At 42.6% G+C, this 18,555-nt stretch overlaps 1 protein-coding gene across 2 annotated transcripts in view; it reads right to left on the bottom strand.

Moving 5' to 3' along the window:
- Positions 1 to 18,555, bottom strand: part of CTNNA2 (catenin alpha 2) — a 2,255,723-nt gene that overhangs the window by 666,886 nt on the left and 1,570,282 nt on the right. For both annotated transcript variants that reach the window (XM_066572940.1, XM_066572941.1), the window contains exon 8: positions 6,577 to 6,657. In XM_066572940.1, coding sequence (XP_066429037.1) covers positions 6,577 to 6,657 — 81 coding nt within the window. The remainder of the gene's footprint in view (positions 1 to 6,576; positions 6,658 to 18,555) is intronic.

The following is an 18,555-nucleotide window of genomic DNA, read 5'->3' as shown; positions in this document are numbered from 1 at the left end:
TGCATAGCTCTGCAGCCGTGGTCTCACTGATTCTGTTGCTACTTATGTTTTCTTGATACTCATGTCCTTTGGCCCATATGGGCTCTTCTTACAACTGGTGCTGTCAGTGGGTCAAGTAGCTGGTCTGTTCCACCCATTGTCAATGGGCTATGTCAGGTTTCCTCCACCTATTGAAAGTAAGTGGAGAACATCATTTACTTGGCACATTGATAGCACTGTGAGCTGTCTCTAAGGTGAGCCCATATGGACAAATACAGTTAAGAATCAAGAAAACTCAGGAAGCAATATGGTTAGCAGGGCTGCAGCGGCAAACTTTGCAGCCAGCCTTGCTGATATAGACACCTAACAGGTCTTCTTTAATTTCCTTACATAATTACATTAAAGACTGAAACAGGCAACATAAACTATGTAATACCTTCTACCTGCTGGTACAGCAGGCAATTTTGAAGAGTGCCAATACCTAATTTAGTAGTTTGGTTTATAAATTATTTTAATTCAGGTTGGGTTCAAGGGAGAGAAAAAAAACAAAAATTAAGCAATTTTTAATTTTGCAATGGATTTCAACTAATGATAAAGCCTAGGTAACACAATATTTTTGCTGGTGAATACCCAGTAAAAATGTTGGGGAACCCTTGCTTTAAAAGGAGGGCAAAGAGCCGAATTGTGGCTATCAAGTAATAGAGAAAGCCCATATAATGCACCTTTTTCTACTTCTTTCATTGCTGTAATGAACTCACATAGTGTTCTATCCTTTCATTGACAAAAATAAAAAGTGTCCCAAAGTAATGCCACCAACCAGGGGAGAACATTGAGGCAGTGAGCAGCACCCAAAGGATGAACCATTTCTCCATTGGTCATGTGAAACTGCCAAAAGGGCTCTTTCTCTACACATACTGCAACAGTAGCAAAGAGGGGGAAAGTGCTTGGCCTAGGAGACAAAGTATGAAAAAACAGAATGAATTGGTTAACCCAAGGTATTAACATGTTTTTGTTGGACAGGTTCTAGAAGAGAAAAGTAAAGCCCAAATCTGAAAGAAGGCAAACAATATTCACCAGTGGGTGCAGCCTAACGATGGTGGCCCCTTTAGGGCCAACAAAGAAGTAAACACCAGCTGTGGTTGAACATAACCTTGCTTCTTTTGCATGGTTGACATGAACTTGTCCAGGTTCCCTCCATCTCCATAGACAAACATGGGATTGAAAAACGTTTCCAGGTCATGCCACCAAAAGCCGTGGGTGGGCATTGAGGTATAAAGCAACAAAGAGGAACAATTCCCTTTTCTATGGCCCATGTGAAGCTGCAAAATATGCTTCTTCTCTAATAGCACTACAATATTAATAAACAGAGGAAAGGGCCTGAGCCCAATGGACCAGGTTTGAAGAAAGGGAAACTTTGTAAGTTCTAAGTCTTGCCGTCCAGTCATGAAACGAGAAAATGATCACGTGAACTAGAATCAGATTTAGACCACATGTACTCGGCAGGGTCTTACATTTTTATGTAAGCCCCAACTGTCTAGATACAATCCATACAACAACCAACTAGTTTCTAGTTGACATTTTTTGTCAAGTAGCTTCTAAGAATGAAGCAAACATTTTTTAATGTGGATGTTTTTGGGCTATAGTGGAGCCTTTTCATACCTTCTTCGACATGACCTGTTATGTGTATAATGTTGTGTGCTATGAGGCCATATGTGCATCAGCAAACATTATGTGTAGAGTAAATTAAACTGGGGTTGATAATTAAGCGCTAAGGAAATGATTGCAGACTTGGGAGAGTAAATCATCTGTAGTCAACCACTCTCCATTTCCTCTGAAGCACTTAAGTGGACCATAAAATCCAATGTCATCCCGGTAAACATTTAGCAAAATTTTCATTCGATCAGAGGCAACAAAAAAAAAAAAAACATGCTCAAAAACTAAAGCTTAAAAATCCTTACCGGCTGATCCAGGCGTAAAATCAAATTTATCAGCCAGAAGAATGACTTCAGTTTAACTTAACATGACTTTCAGTCTTGTGTAAATTGCCGAATCTTTGCAGATCCCGCTATCTTTTATCTGCCTAAAGTAAACATTAGAAATAGAATTTTCGGTTGTGTTTTTTTTTTTTTCAAGCAACATTCAGCGGTTTCTGAATTGCTGTTTTGTAGGTCCTTTAAATAATATGGCAAATAATAAAAATGCGCCATAAAATAAGAATAAAAATTATGCACAGTTCTTGGAACAACAAAACGACTCAAGGTTGAACATTTTTGCTTCACACTTTCTTAGCACCCAACTGTTAGGAACATAAATTTCACTTGTTATATGGCTTCGCACACGTGGCGCTCCGATAAATGAATATACAGTGCATACGCAGTGAATAAAACACAAGCAAAGTCCTATACGTAATAGTTAAATATCATTCATTTAGATCCCATTGTTTCTGCAGCATAGCGGTACAATATTCTACTGCTTTGTACATACAATGTATTATTACCATCAGTCGTCGCTCGCAGTGTGGCCCAGACTTTCATTCCTCGAATTCCCACGCACACAATGGCTAGCTACTCAAGAAGCAAGATGGAAAGGTGAGCTTTTTGATCTGTGCACACATGACGGTCTTTGTTGCACCAGAAGAAGCATATCTTGAGGTTCGTGGCCACAATACAAGAAGTAACAGGACACCTTACTTACTACACGCTACTTATAATATTGATGTCTTTTTATGTGGCCAAGGATCATTTGGGCAAACACAGGAACCAGGATCCAGGTGCAACTGCTATCTGCACCCCAATAGCTATGCACCTCTCTGTGGGGGTGTAGCCTAGGGGGCTTAGCCTACCAGATGGGGTGTTGTCAAGCTGCAAGTGCTGTATTACTACAACCTAATATTAAACATCCAATAGGTGTCCATGAAATGGCAAACGGAAAATAATTCAATATGTTTTCGGAGAATGGAGAGGGAAGACACCAGATAACCCAAAATAAGGCCACACGTTTCATGTAAAGGTTGTTCTTGGTCAAAAAGGACCCCAGTGTTGTAATGAAACAGTGCTGACCATTGACCTGCTGGATTGCCTCTAACTATTCTATGACTCAAGGGTTCTGCCAGCTAATTTTCTTGCCAGGGCCCTTTGACTAGGTGAGTATTGACCAGCCAGGTGGGGATGGAAATGTGGACAGCAGGCCGCGGGGCAAAGAACTAAGGTCATCTGTTCTGTATGTAGATTTCGTCAACGAGAGCGACCCAAATAGAGAACATGCATAGATGTAGTGAGTGGTTGCACTGGTGGGAACCATATGATAGGCAATAAAGATTCTGGAACATGGTTCCTTGCTTAATAATGATTAACTGATACAGGAATAAGGCAATTGTCCACCTGGCAAGTTAGCCTTCACTTGCAGCTCGGACAAAGGTAACAGTCCCAACACAGTTACAGGTTATTGTTACCTACATTTCAATAGCATATTCCTGAGACAAGATAAGTAGCATTCTGAGCTTGGTGCTTCACCAAGCGATCTTTCACTCAGTGCCTTTCTTCTTAGTAAATGACCCCTCTGAGAGGAAACTGTCCCCTTTTCTTGTTGGAGAACCCATGGGACAGGCTCTGCAGGCGAAGGGCAATGCAGAATATCTGCGTTGGTCTTAAAGCAGAGCATCAGTGGGGGCGTCTTACCCTCGCTCTCTGTAACTTCCTTAACTGGCCATAGGCCCCTCCTACTGGAACTAAAGGAAACCCAGGGGAGAGAACTCATCTCGTGATAAAAACTCAGCTACCTCCCCTCCACATCCAGTTCCTTAAAGGCACAGTGTCCAAATTTAGGGCGCCCACCCACTGGTGTTTGCGATTTTCGTGCGTGAAGAACGCAGCGTTTTCGCGGCGTTTTTCCCGCGTTTTTCGCGGCGTTTTTTGCCGCATTTTCGCGGCGTTTTCGCGGCTTTTCCATTAATTTCCATTGACTTTCATGGGTGCATTAGGAGAAAAATAAGGACACATATGCAACTGACAGTTCCTATGTTAAAAAACGCAACGCAACGCAAAAAAAAACGCCAGTGGACAGGAGTACATTCAATTCTAATTGCTCTTGAGAAAAAACGCAAAACGCAAAGAAAAAAAAATCGCCAGTGGGTGGGCGCCCTTAAATGGAACAAAATAAAAAGCAGCAAACATCAAATAGAGAGGAAAATAAAGAGACTTGGGGGCAGCTTCTTCACAACTGCTTGCATGTAACCTCCTGAATTTCATGATGCAAGAGCAGAGAGGAGATAAGATAATTGTACTGCTTTCGCTCATGCGGCATTGTAGTTAGCAATGTCATCACGGCTGACATACAATAATATGGCTTTTAGTCATGGGAATGACAGCAGCAGGTACTCATAAAAGTTAGCTGGTACTCTTGAAGGTATTTCTTGAGGGATCTGTGGCTGGTATTCTTTGGGAAGATCAGTGGCTGGTGCACGTAGGGGGCACTGTGGCTACTTCTCATAGGGGCACTGAGAATGTTAATCATTTTGGGCTATTTGGCTATACATATGAGGGTATGGTATGGGGGCTTTGGCTGATGTTGTGGACAGCACAGTAAAGAAGGAACAAAATCAGTGTCCTACGTGATAACTACAGCTGACACTCTGGGGTATCCTTTAAAGGAGGGACACTTTTGACAAGCTCAACTTGACTTGCCATTAGAGCGTATTACACTGCTGAATACTATCTTAATCTTAAGATCCCATCGATGCAAGTGTAAGGGAGAGATAGTGTAAGATAATTCTGGTGCAGGTATTCATGGAGAATTGTAGATAGCAATCTTAGGGGGACACTGTGGCTGACATATTTGGCTCTCATTCATATGAATGACTGAAGCTGGTGCTCATAAGGGCATAATGGTGCTTTTGCTAGTATTTTTTTTTAGGGATCAAAGCCTGGTACTCTTTAGAAGGTTTGGTGGCTGATACTAGTAGGAGGAACTGTGGTTGGCTCCCACAGGTGCAATGAGGATCATATTCATTTGCTATCCACATGGGGAATACTATGGTATGAGGTCTTTGTGGCTGCTATGGGTGAGAGAAGAAGCCCCTTCACCCTGTCAGCGTTTTATATGCCGTTATCGCAAAGACCATGACATTTAAAAGGTTTAACAGCGGGGATCCATGGTTTCTTCAATCCCTGCTGTTCGGCAGGTACCAGGCTATCATCCAAAAGCTGAGCCCCTGCTCTCCCTGGCACAGCAGACCTGTGCCAGGCTTCTGATGCAACCACCGTAAGAAGACAGTACATCAGAAAAAAAAACCTTAACCCCTTAAGGACATTGCCTATTTTGTCGTTGAGGACCAAACGATTTTTGGTATTTTTTCATCCGCATTTTTCAAAAGCCATAAGTTTTTTATTTTTCCGTCGATGCGGCCATATAAGGACTTTTTTTTTTTGCGTGGCGAACTGTAGTTTTTATTGGTACCATTTTTGGGTACATAGACTACATTGTAAAACTTTTATTATTTTGTTTATGATCGTAGGGAGAGAAACGCAGCAATTCTGCCATAGATGTTTTTTGTTTTTTTTAAAGCGTTAATTATGCAGCATAAATGACACACTAAATTTTTTTCTGCGGGTCGATACAGTTACAACGATACCAAAATTCTTATATTTTTTTTTAGGTTTTTCCACTTTTCCACAATAAAAACCCTTTTTTTGGAATTTATTATTTTTTTCTAAACTCACTGTATTCAAAGTTTGGTAACTTTTTTATTTTTCCATAGATGGAGCTCTCTGAGGGCTTATTTTTTGCGAGACGAGCTGAGGTTTTTATTGGTACTATTTTGGGGTACACACGTTTTTTTTATCACTTTTATTGTGGTTTTGGGAGGCAAAATGCTAAATATTAGTTTTTAAGCATTTTTAAAACGCTTTTTGCCGCGCAGGATAATAAGCACATTCAATGTATTGTACGCATTGTTACAGATGCGTCGATACCAAATATGTGGGATTTTTAATTTTGTTTTATTTTTTTTATGCTAATATGAGAAAAAGCATAAAAAAGGGTTTTTAAACATTTTTTTGAACATTTTTATTTTTTGCTCTTTTTTTTTTACACCATCTGTGTCCCTCTGACGGACTTTTAATGCAGCACTGCAGATCGCTAGGATAAGGCATGGCAGGACTTCTCTCCTGCCATGCCTTATCGCTTACTATACCGATCACAGGCTATGGCATTACAGAGCGCCGGTATCTGGCGTCCTGTTGCCATAGCAACCAGCCGGCTGGAGTCACAGAGGGAGCGTGGCAGAGAAGGGGCTAACAGCAGGGGGGCGCATCTCCGATGCTCCCCGCTGTCGCCGCGGGAAGCCGGCTACTAGTGACAGCCAGCTCCCGCTGTGGGATAGCGCGAGATCTGCTATGATCTCGCGCTATCCCTATGACGTAAGGGTACGTCATTTTGTGATAAGTACCCCTCTCCTATGGCGTACTCTTACGTCATGGGGTGGGAAGGGGTTAATGGCCATGGGCAAAAGACATATGGACGGTCGTTAAGGAGTTAAAGACATTTTTCAATAAACAATATAAGAAAGAAGAGAAGCAACAAAGTGTAGACTGGACCAACCTGTCTGCGCAGATCCCGCGTCTTTTTGGTCATCTTATCAATAGCAATGTTTAACGGGTCGCCTTTTTCTTTTCTTCCAGACTAGAAAAAAAGAAGCAAAGTTTTATTTCAAAACTCTAAATACAAAAATAAGACAAAAAATGTTAGCATGGTCCCAAAATTTTACACAACGCAGCCTCATACACATTTATCATTTCTGCAATAAATATACCCAGCACAGATATACGAGGGTAAGTCAAAAATTATCTGCACTTCAGTTATGTTAAAACTTCTGTTGGCCACACTGTCTTATCAACACTTTTCATTGTAGGTCGCTCTCTCCCCAATCACTGCTGTGCAGGTTTTTCAATGTGTTATGTTAGCTACTTGATGACTGCATTGCAAGAAAAATGGCGGCCCCACTTGTGATTTGCATGGAAGAAGAGCAGCTTGCAGCGATTAGTTTTTTGGGGTCTGAGGGTGTATCCGGTGCAGATATATGTCAGTATGAAGAAAGTGGTTTGTCACGAAGAAGTGTGTATCAATGGAAAGAGAAGTTCAAGGACGGTCACACAATTGTCAGCCATGAAGAGGGAGCCGGATGCCTATCCATGTCCACAACTGATTGCACACGTGAACTGATATTTTTGATTGTTTTGAGTTTTTGAAGCATCCTCTCTGTGTTCCTGATCCTGCCCCATTGGAATGTCCCTTGTTTGGTCCCATGAAAGAAGCACTAAGAGGACGAGGATTCACGTTTGATGAAGAAATGAAGACAACGGTCCATTCGTGGCTCGCAGCTCATCCTAAGACATTTTTTAATGAGGGAATATGAAAGCTTATTGACAGATGGACAAACTGTATTGAAAAGCAAGGAGATTGTGTCAAAAAAATGTTTTTTTTTCTGAAAGTTGATTAAAATATATTCTGCAGCCAGAGGCCGCCTGCAGACGAGCGGGTCGGATCCGGCAGCGAGAAATCTCGCCGCGCGATCCGACCCCAGAGCCTGCAGGGATGAGCGCGTACTCACCCGCGCCTGGCGGCCCCGGCTCTTTGATGTGCCGGCTGCCGCGCAGCCAGCGCATGCGCAGACCGGAGCCGGCGGCCAGGTGAGTGCGTGCTCCGCAGAAAATTAGAACATGCCGCGGTTTGTTTGCCGCGCGAGATTTCGCGCGGCCAAACCGCGGCCGTCTGCATAGGAGTGCGTATTGTAATGCACTCCTATGCAGACTTTCAGCGGCGGAAATCCCGCGGGAAATCCCGCGGCGGGATTTCCGCTCGTCTGCAGGCGGCCAGAGTGCGGATAATATTTGACCCACTCTTGTATAAATACAGATATGAAGACCAAATAATAGACTTTTTCACCTCTTCAGAAAAATTATAGACACTTTGGTTAGTTGAAAAAAATTACGTAGTTAAGGGAACAGAAATTAGTCCATGGCTCATGGCCAGAAGCAATTTAAGATTATTCTCCAAATTCTCTTCATGCGGGGAAAATATATTTTCAACTTCCCTGATTACTAAAAGTATTCTATTTTATTACAGGGAAAAGCTAACCTCACCACTATTTTAAGTTTGGGATTTTATTTTAATGACCCTGTTGTATGGGTTGATGACTTTTTGAAGGTGATCTTTAAGAGTAGATTGTTTGGAACTATGAGTCGAGTCACGGCTCACTGAGGTTCATCTCATTTGTAATGCAGTCACGGGTTGCCCATTTGTCTATGGGTACCTATGGGCATTAGATAGCTATGACTTGATCCATCAGATTTTGTCAGGATCTTTTTGTCATTGCACTGTATTCCATACTCAAGGCCATTGTATCTTGGTGAAAATTAATTTTAGCTGCTATGCATTATTCAGCAGGATTTTAGGCAATGTTTGAAGCAACATCATTACACCTACTTCTGTTTTCTGAAATGAGGTACATAGACCTTAGGCTGTTCGTAGAGACACAAATGTACAAATATGCAATTCCAGGTAACAAATAAATGCATTAAAGGAGCAATGGTCTTTCTACATGGAGCAATTTGCTCCAATAGACAAGAGCTGATCAATGAGACTGGCACTTGCCTATGGCCAGGCCTTAGCTAGAAGGATGTAGGCTGGGGGCAATCATCCCTCTTAGGACTGCCTGGCTAGATGATCTTCCTCCTTGTGGCAGTATCTTATGGAGCTGCATGAATTCTCCTCCTTCTGGCTGTCTCCTCCTCTCCGATGTTCTGAGGTGCCTATATAAGCCCATCAGCACCCTCACAGTACAGTCACTTAGTTCTAATACTCTATGTACTGAAGTTGGTTCTGGGGCTGTATTTATGTTATGAGCATAGTATTGTATCTATCTGTTGAGGTTATTTTGTGCTATATTTGTTTAGAGCTCAGTAATGAGTTTGATTATTTACTGTTCTGGTGTGAGTCTTGCTGCTCTCTGTACAAGCAGAATCAAACGTCTAACAGCCACTTGTCCGTTATATGTATGTATGTGTGTGGGTGCTTCCCATGCTCCGCCCCTGGTGACATAATCGCTCCACCCCTGGTGACATCATCACAGGTCCTACAACATATATAAAACACAGAGCCTGACCGACAGAAGAACAACAAAGTTAGGGTTCTTGGAAGGGGAGGACAAAAATAACAAAATAAGAATACAACTAAACTGTTATTATCTCAGACACAACTCAGCGGTCCTAACAGAAGATAGCCACCTACCGCCACTACAGAGATCCGGTGCGATAAAGGACCTGCGGTGATGTCACTGCTGTGGGAGGAACCATTGTGCAGTTTGGTAGAAAGTATTGTATACTGGATAAGCTAAAAGCAGCCACCAGGACCTGTGATGATGTCACCGTCATATGATCACATGTGTGGGTGAAGTCAGAGGTTACATGATCCAGGAGTCTGCTGAACTGGTGATGTTTGGAAATCAGCACGGTTGTACCCCAGCTGTGTGTGTGTGTGCTGTGTGTGAATCCGGAGGCATGTAGTAGAGCTGTGTGTGTGATGTGTGGGGATCATAATGGATATACCATGTAGCACAGAAACACTGGTACTATTATTTCCTAATAATTACTAGTAGAGTTTGACTGCCTATCAGTGCAGTATATATTCGGCCTTTTCTGATAGTGGTTGCCAAAAAAAACAAAGTTTAATCCAGCACTGCACTCATCTATCAAGCCTTTACACAGCCTGATTCAAAGTCCACTAGGCAATGAATGAGTGTTCATATGATCAATGATCCGAATAGAGCTGTCCTTGGTTGGCTTTCCAAATAAAAACCCCTAACAATCAAATATTCACGGTCTAAATATAAGCCATCAACATCTTACTCTTGGACTACTCCGACAAAGTTCATATGAGCGGTGAACACCGTATTGTATTGGTAAATTTAACCAGATCAATGAGTGAATATTGTCATGCGATTAAACACAAAGGAACTTATGTGCAGTTTATTTTCACCCTGCTGACTAGAGGGCATTGTTAGGTTGCACACCCACCAAAGAAACATCCATGACTTATCCTAAGAATAATTTATCAAAGTTATATTTCTGAAAATCCCTTTGAGTTGATCTTTCATAAAGTTGATGTGAGGGGCTGCATCTATTACTGTGATGTGATCATTGAGGCAATGGTAGCAACCCATAAAAGAGTCAAAAGAAATTACATGCATAACGGGATGAAAAGTTTTATCAAGGCATGACAAGTACTCCATCTTGACAAAACTTTAGTCAAGGATATTCATATGCATAACAGAGGAGATCAAAGAGACGGTGCTGAAGTTAGTGATATCCAAGTACCCTATATGTAATAGGAATGTAAGAAGAGATCTACAGTTGCAATCAAAATTCTTCATCCCCAATTGCAAATAAGGTTTATTTGCCAAATTTCAAAACTTTTAGCTGTTTGCTAAAAGAAAAAAAAAAAAACAAGAACAATCTAAATAGCTCAACACTCCAAATTAAAGACAAAATGCCATATTTAATGACTATTACAGTCTCAGAATTATTTAAAGTACCTAAACATTTTTTTTTCTATTATTTGTACAGAATAAGTGATTTTAAGCATTCTTGCAATAGGTTTTTATTAATATTTTACTTAGAAAACCTCTCATCAGCTGAGCAGCCAGGTGAAGATATCCATCTTCATCTCACTGCATAGCAGTAGAGGGAGCTAGATCCAGCTGTGTTTGCTACTGTTCTTCATGGGACAGCTGTTGACACACTGTTGCCAATATAGAGTTCAGTTTTAGGCCTCATGTTAATGGGCAGGGCGGGTTCCGTGGGCAAGAGCCACGCCGCGGGATCCTACCATGCCCGCAGCATGAGGACATTACCTACTAGTCCGGTTGCATGCAGGTTGTCCGTCGTCTCTTCCGTGTGTGGGTGGGCCCACCAGCCAGCATGCCCCCCCCCACATGCGCAGTGCAGATTTTTTTTTTAAACTCCTGCTTTCCTGTGGACCCGCAGCACACCCGGAGTGACAGTTCCGGTTGTGCCGCAGATTGGACGGCTTCCATTGACTTCAATGGAAGCCGTCCCTGCGGGATCTGCGGCAAAACGGAGCATGCTGTGATTTGTTTTCTGGACCACAAGGTCCGGAAAACAAACCCGGATGGTTTAATTAAGCTGCAGACACCCATAATTGTCTATAGGTGGCTTGAACTCTGGATCATCCACGCGAGTGCCCCACTCGGATTCTGATATTCAAACCCGTCCGTTGACATGAGCCCTTATTCATAGCTGTATTTTATTTAATGTAATCCCATTTCTCTTGTGTACCCCATTGCTTCAGTCCCACCATGGAATTGTTGTATAATTCTTGATTGTTCTCAGCAAGAGAAACAACGTAATCTTGTAGATATGATACCACGGTACCAGATCTTTGTTTTCATTATGTATAATTCTTCTCGCTCATGCTGTCAGGAGAAGCCATTCAATTCTGCAGACAGCTTCTCCCCCTCACAGCGTGCCCACTCCCTGCCAGAACCCATGTATTAAAGGAGCGTATGTGCATCGGGTGCGCAGTATTGTATGTCACAGCCTGATGAACTGAGTCCCTAATAGTACATAGGGTCTGGCAGAAAACAGGCACGCTGTGAGAAGGAGAAGCCGTCTGCAAAATAGAATAGAACAGAATTTGGAGAAACAACTTTTAAGATTAGTTGTATTGAGCTTCTTAAATTGTACTTGTTTAAATTGTTTTTGGCAAACAGCTGAAAGTTTGTAAATTCGGCAAATTAAACCTAATTTGCAATGGGGAGGTGAATCATTTTAATTGCAACTGTAGAAACTAGCTGGGGGTCAAGCCTTTCTTCTTTAAAAAGTGAAAAGGGAGTTAACAGTGGGTTGCACCATTCTGTAATTGGAAACATGGGGCCATCTATTTTTATATAAACCCATTAAGGCACAACCGACCACATTACAAGTTTGATCCATTTGTCCTTCTCTCATAGAAACAACATATATTTTTGGATTTTAAAATAGCAAAATCACGAAAAAAAAACAAATTATAAAGTAGCCTTCAAATCTCTATTCCTCTTAGAAGATGAAAGCCAAGTTGACCCATCTGACATGAGAAAGGCACATCAGTGTTTTCATCTTGTGCTTTTGTAGCAACAAAAACCTTCAAAGGAAGGCATAAAAGTATTTCTCGTTTACCAACACAGGCAATAGAAGTTTATCTCACCACACGAAAAACATTAAGTGGTGTTTTACACACCATCATCTATGTCGAAAAAAAGGAAAAAAAAGATTATCTATAAACACCAACCTCCCCCCCCCCCACCCCTCACAACCCATACAATGGCTCTGTTATGTGTCCCTCTATAAAGAGGCATTCAGTATGACTGTCTGCCTCTACTGTTACAAATCTTTTTGCTTATTCCATATATTGCTCTTAATACGTGTGTCAGCATGTTGGAATCCAGCTCAATTAACACAATTCCCAGCACAAAGAATGGCTTTGTTATGCCGCCCTATGTGGAATCATTATTACCATAGTATTTACTAAAGAAGTTGTGTACGGAGGAAAGAAAAGGAAACAGTAAGTGCATGAACCAAAGGAAAAAAATACTTAAACTATACTAAAGTTACCTCGGAAGAATTCGAGAGAGCATGGTTACAGCACAGACAAGAGACACAAGAAAATGGGAATTTAATCCAGTTCAATGACACCTATCAGCGTCCATGGAGCTACTAAACTGGGGGCACAACAAGGACACCGACATTGGGAACGGGCTATACATACCTCTCCCACTCCTCAGCTTGCATCGGGAGCCCTGGACCGGCTTGTGAAACCACAGAGCGCTGTATGCAAATGACATGAGTGGTGCCATGAGCTCAGGGGTGGACATAGAGTGGAGAGAGCCTCTGTGCAAGCAACGTGCCTGGACTCCTTTCCCCTCTAAAAAAAATGATATGCTATCCTTCCAAAAGTAATTGGACATCTGAGCAAGAATCGAAAGTAGTATTTATTTGTATGTTATTATTTAGTGGGGCTCCTTTGGCCCTCATGACTTCAGCTGGTATTTCCTTCCATTCATCCTGCAAACATCTGATAAATTCTCTCAAAGAAGATGGGCACTGTTCATATTTCCTGACCACATGTTCTTTCAAAGAAATGTACTGGCCCGTCTGCAATCGTGCAAGGGGAGTCATCACTGGATGACTTAAAGACATTCTATGGACTGATGAACCACACTACCCCATCTTCATATCAGATGGACATACCTGGGTGTGGAGGATCCTGGGGAATGTGTTTTGCCTGAGTGTGTTGTGCTAACAGTTAATTACGATGGAGGTACTATTATGGTCTGGAGATGTGTTACGTGGCATGGTCTTGGTCTGTTGGTTGTAGTGACAAGAACCATGAACATTGGGGTGTACCCTGACATTGTAGACAATAATGTACTGCTGACAATGTGGTAATACTCTGGGAATGGTCAACAATACTTCTAACAAGACAATGTGCCTTGTCACACATCCAATGCTGTTTTACATTGGTTTGAGGATATAGATGTGTAATAATTACACAGAGTCCCGACCTGATCCCTATTGAACATCTTTTCGACAAACTGGAACATCAAGTCAGGAAATATGAACAATGTCCATCTGCTTTGAGAAAGCTCACCAGACATTTGCAGGATGGATGAAGGGAAATACCAGCTGTAGTGTAAAATATTTTAGTATAAAGTATGTCATGGAGAGTATCCAATGTCATTAGAGCCCTACTAAATGTTAACATATGGAAATAAATACTACTTTTAACTCTTGTTAAGATGTCCAATTACTTTTGTTAGGATAGTGAATATAATTCAGATGAAATCCTCAGTTTATGTTGTGAAATAGCAAATAGTGAGGTAGGCATATTGCGGATGCCCGCAAGTTGTCAAATTCAAGTAGCACTTTTTTTCTTTGCTGGATGATATTCTTGTTTCCTGCCCCACCTGGAATCCAGTTAAATTCCCCTGCTGCCTATTTAAACCAACCCCTCCGAAGGAAAGGTGCCTGGTTCTTGCGGTTACAATAGTTTGTGCTTTTCACTGGCCTCTATTACCTACCAGCCCCCTTTGTTTCTCCAGCCCATGTCTTTGGTTTGACTACTCCACTGGCACATCCTGGTGGGATCACTCTTTTCAGGGAGGGTGCTCTGCATCCTCATTTATTTATGTTCACTAATGCTAATAGTGGTGAAGTGGAACCAGAAACAGAAACAGGGCCATAAAATATATTGTCCAATATAGGGGTGAACATAGAGGCGAGCAAACATGAAGCCCTCTTCTGGAGCTGATTGACACTAATACACCTGAATCATCTATGGCAGGATGACTTATTCACATGTAGCGGAATGCCAAAAACCATGTAAAAATCTGCAGCATGATATAATATGGGAAAATGACTACGGCTGCAATTATAAAGTTAGTGATGAGTATTGGGCGAGCGCACGGTGCTCAAAAATCCTTAAAATTTCCCGAGCTAAAGGAAGCCTCATTTATAATCCACAGCGCTAACGTAATTCCTATTGTTATGCAAATAACAGCAGGACGGAGGACACTATGCAACTTGGGCAGATGCTCTATAATTATCTCAACCTAAATTTACTGGCATTATTAAAAACAACATAAACAGCCCAAGCACCGAAAAACACATCTATCAAGGGAGCAACAGACATCACTGTCACAAGATCAAAAGTCCACACTTGACAAGCCGAGACACCCTCCCGTACGCCTCCATCCCAATGCACAGGTGCGTACATGCTACATGCGTCTGTTGCTTCACCAGCCAAATCACGGAAGGGAAAAAAGGGAATTTCAGTGATTTTTGATTGACTAGAGAGAAGTATTGCTTGAAGCTTAGGCAGATGAATGCCGGTAAAATAAAATATGGATCATAGCAATAGGAAAGATTCATTTTTTATTCTTCATTTTTTGAAAGGGCATTCCTATATACTGTACAGTATGCGGTTGTACGTACTAAACAGTTAATCTGGGCAGGTGTCTGGGGCAGCACATTATTTGAGGAGTGTATATACAGTAGATATGTTAAATACAGTGGCGACCTTATTAGAGACCCCTATCCAGGAGCACATTGGAATTTCTTTGACTTTCGGAACCGCAGCACTTTGTCACGGCGTAGACATCTTTTTGTGTGGCAAACTGAGGTTTTTGTTGTTATCATTTTTGGGTACTAATGTATTGAAAAAGTTATCAATTTTTTTTAGAGGGCAGGGAAAAAAAATGCATCAATTCTGCCAGTTTTTTTTTTTACACTGTTAGGCCACATGCACATGGCAGGTCTGGATTCTGGCAGCAGAATCTGGCCCTGACCGTATCTGGTAACCCCGCATACCTGTCTTCTGAAATGTGTACTGCGGATGGCCCGGCCGGCACACATGTACAGTCCAGATTTCCCTGCACCGTCGCTAGTTGATGAGGTGAGTCCCACAGCCATTCCAGAATTAACATTCCGGAATGACCGCAGGTCAGGCGGCTTCTATTGACTTCAATGGAAGCCGTCTGTGCGGGTGGCGCACGAAAATGGAGCATGCTGCAATTTGTTTTTATCCAAGAGTGCAAAACGCAATTGGTTTCTGCTCGTGTGAAGGAAGAATCACTTTTGCATAGCATGCTACGGGCGGTATTTGCTGCGGAATCTGGTGGTGGACGCCCCCTCCGGGTTCAGCACTTCAAATCCGCCCGTATTGATTCACCCTAAATCATACGGCATAAATAACATGATACATTTTTTCTGCAGGTTGGTGCAATTATACCAAAATTATTTTTTTTAGGTTTTTACACTCTTGCACAATAATACCCCCTTTTTTTACGTTGTTGCATTTAACATTCCATAACTATTTTATTTTGCCATGGGCTGAGCTCTGTGCGGGCTTGTTTTTTTTCTGTGACAAGACAAAACAAGTAGTTTTTATTGGCACCACCTTGGGGTATAGGTTTTTTGATCGCTTTTATAGTTTTTTTGGGAGGCAAAATTAACAAAATAAGCATTTTGCTTCTGTTTTTTCTGCCGTGCAGGAAAAATAGTGTGTTAAAATGATTGTACAGGTTGTTACGGATACAATGATACCAATTATGTAGGTTGTTTAACTTTGTTATGCAAACTGGGAAAAGGGCACTAAAAAGGGCTTTTTTTTAACATTTTTTTTTTTCATTTTTCTATGTCCATATAGGGAACTTGAACCAGAACAGGTCTGGTTGCTATGCATTGCAGGACCATACACCAGTGTGTAGTGGCCATATGCAGCCCATCACCTCGGTGGGATTATATTGTAGAGGGCCAATGGCATCACAAAGGGAGTGCGTTCCTTCTGTCAACCCTTTATTTGCCACTATGTGCATTAATTGCAGCATGCAAGGAGTTAAGAGCGGGGATAGGTGTTCTAATTGATCTCCACTGTTGCAGTCAAGAATCTGAGCCTGCGCTATCCACAGAATATAAATTTATGTCCTGTTGCGTTAGATACCACTTTGCCAGGATGTAAATAAATAAATCCTGTGGCATTAAGGAGTTAAAGCAATATCGGGCATAGTCAAAACGACCGATCCAGTGCTATATCTTAATACTGGTTTCCTATATTGAAGTAACGTTAGCGTATTTGAAAAGGAAGACATTAGAGATGATCGAGCACCAAAATACTTGGGTGCTCGGTACTGGAGTCAAACTTTTTGTAATGCTCGAGAGCTCGTTTTGAGTAACGAACCCCATTGAAGTCAATGGGCGACTCGAGCATTTTTGTATGGGACCGATTTTCCGCATAGGGGATGATTTGTCAAACACCTGAAAACATCAGAAAGTCATGGAAACACCACAGAAGCGGATAGGGAAAGGCAGGGGCAGAATGCATGGCTGCACCTGAGGTTCCCAGGTCCCACTATTAAGCCAAAATGGGGGCAAGAGCGTGGCGGTCACCCCTCTAACTATTTACTTGGGACTGACCCTCATTAGCAAGGCTCACGCACTTGCACATCTTAGCCAAGCACCACACTAGCTGCAACCAAGGACAATCACCGCCTGTGGGTGACACCGCTGCCTCTTCTCCTGGGATACATGCTGCCATTGCTGTCCACCCCCCCCCCCCCCCCCCGCATGACCCTGCGCCCACAGCGCGGTACTAGTCTCCATTAAACGAGCACTGACCATTGAATTCAATGGAGCTGGCAATACAGCCTGCTCCATTGAAAGCAATGGGCTGCCGGCGAGCGCGGTATGAATTTTCTGGAAGGGCTTAAAAATATAAGCCCTTACCTGAAAATCATCCTAAGGGTGCGTTCAGACGAGCGTGTTTTGGTGCGTGCATACGCACGCACAAAAACACGCTTGTATTTACAACACTGCATTCCCTATGGTGTGTGCACATGTCTGTACTTTGCAGGTGCGTGCCTGCAAAGATAGGACATGCGTGCACCATAGGGAATGCACGCATTGTTTTCAATGGAGCCGCGGCTGCTGCCGGCGGCTCCATTTGAAACAATGGCCTGCTGGCTCCCTGCATTGCTTTTCAGGGAAGGACTTTACATATAAGCCCTTCCCTGAAAAAGAAAGATTTTAGTGTAAAAAAGAATAAAAATGCAGGCATTCTCTTCAATGGAGCCGCTGCTGCTGCCAGCGACTCTATTGAAGACAATGGTCTGCTGGCACACCTGAATTCTTTTTCAGGGAAGGGCTTTACATATAAGCCATTCCCTGGAAATGAATTAAAAGTGATTTAAAAAAAAAAAAAAAAAGATACTCACCTCCCTTCAGCTGTCGGGGCACAGCCGCGTCTTCTCCTGCTGTCCCCTGCACTGTGGTGCTGAACTGCTGATCTATCACCAGCCGGGGATTTAAAATCCCCGCCTGTTGAAAGAGCTGAATGTGATTGGCTGAGGTGCTCAGTAGAGATGAGCGAACGCGTTCGTCCGAGCTTGATATTCGTGCGAATATTAGGGTGTTCGGGATGTTCGTTATTCGTAACGAACACCATGCGGTGTTCTGGTTACTTTCACTTCCTTCCCTGAGACGTTAGCGCGCTTTTCTGGCCAATTGAAAGACAGGGAAGGCATTACAACTTCCCCCTGCAACGTTTAAGCCCTATACCACCCCCCTGCTGTGAGTGGCTGGCGAGATCAGGTGTTCGCCTAATATAAAAGTCGGCCCCTCCCGCGGCTCGCCTCAGATGCCTGGTGAGTTAGATGAGGGACAGTGCTGTTTATACCGGAGCTGCTGTAGGGAAAGAATTGGTAGTTAGTGTAGGCTTCAAGACCCCCCAAAGGTCCTTATTAGGGCCACTGATAGCTGTGTGTTGGCTGCTGTTAGCAGTGGCAATTATTTTTTTTCTCAAAATCGCCTCTGCAGAGCGTTGCACCCGGCAGGGAGAGTGTTAGGAGTGAGTGTAGCCTTCAAGAACCTCAACGGTCCTTTCTAGGGCCATATTTATCCGTGTGCAGTACTGTCCAGGCTGCTGTTAGCTGTGCTGCATTTTTTTGGGGCTTCTCAAAATCGCCTCTGC

Source organism: Eleutherodactylus coqui, chromosome 7 (assembly GCF_035609145.1).
Source record: "Eleutherodactylus coqui strain aEleCoq1 chromosome 7, aEleCoq1.hap1, whole genome shotgun sequence".
Taxonomy (NCBI): domain Eukaryota; kingdom Metazoa; phylum Chordata; class Amphibia; order Anura; family Eleutherodactylidae; genus Eleutherodactylus; species Eleutherodactylus coqui.
The sequence above is the reverse complement of the archived record's forward strand: the minus strand, read 5'-3'. Positions and strand labels throughout refer to the sequence as shown.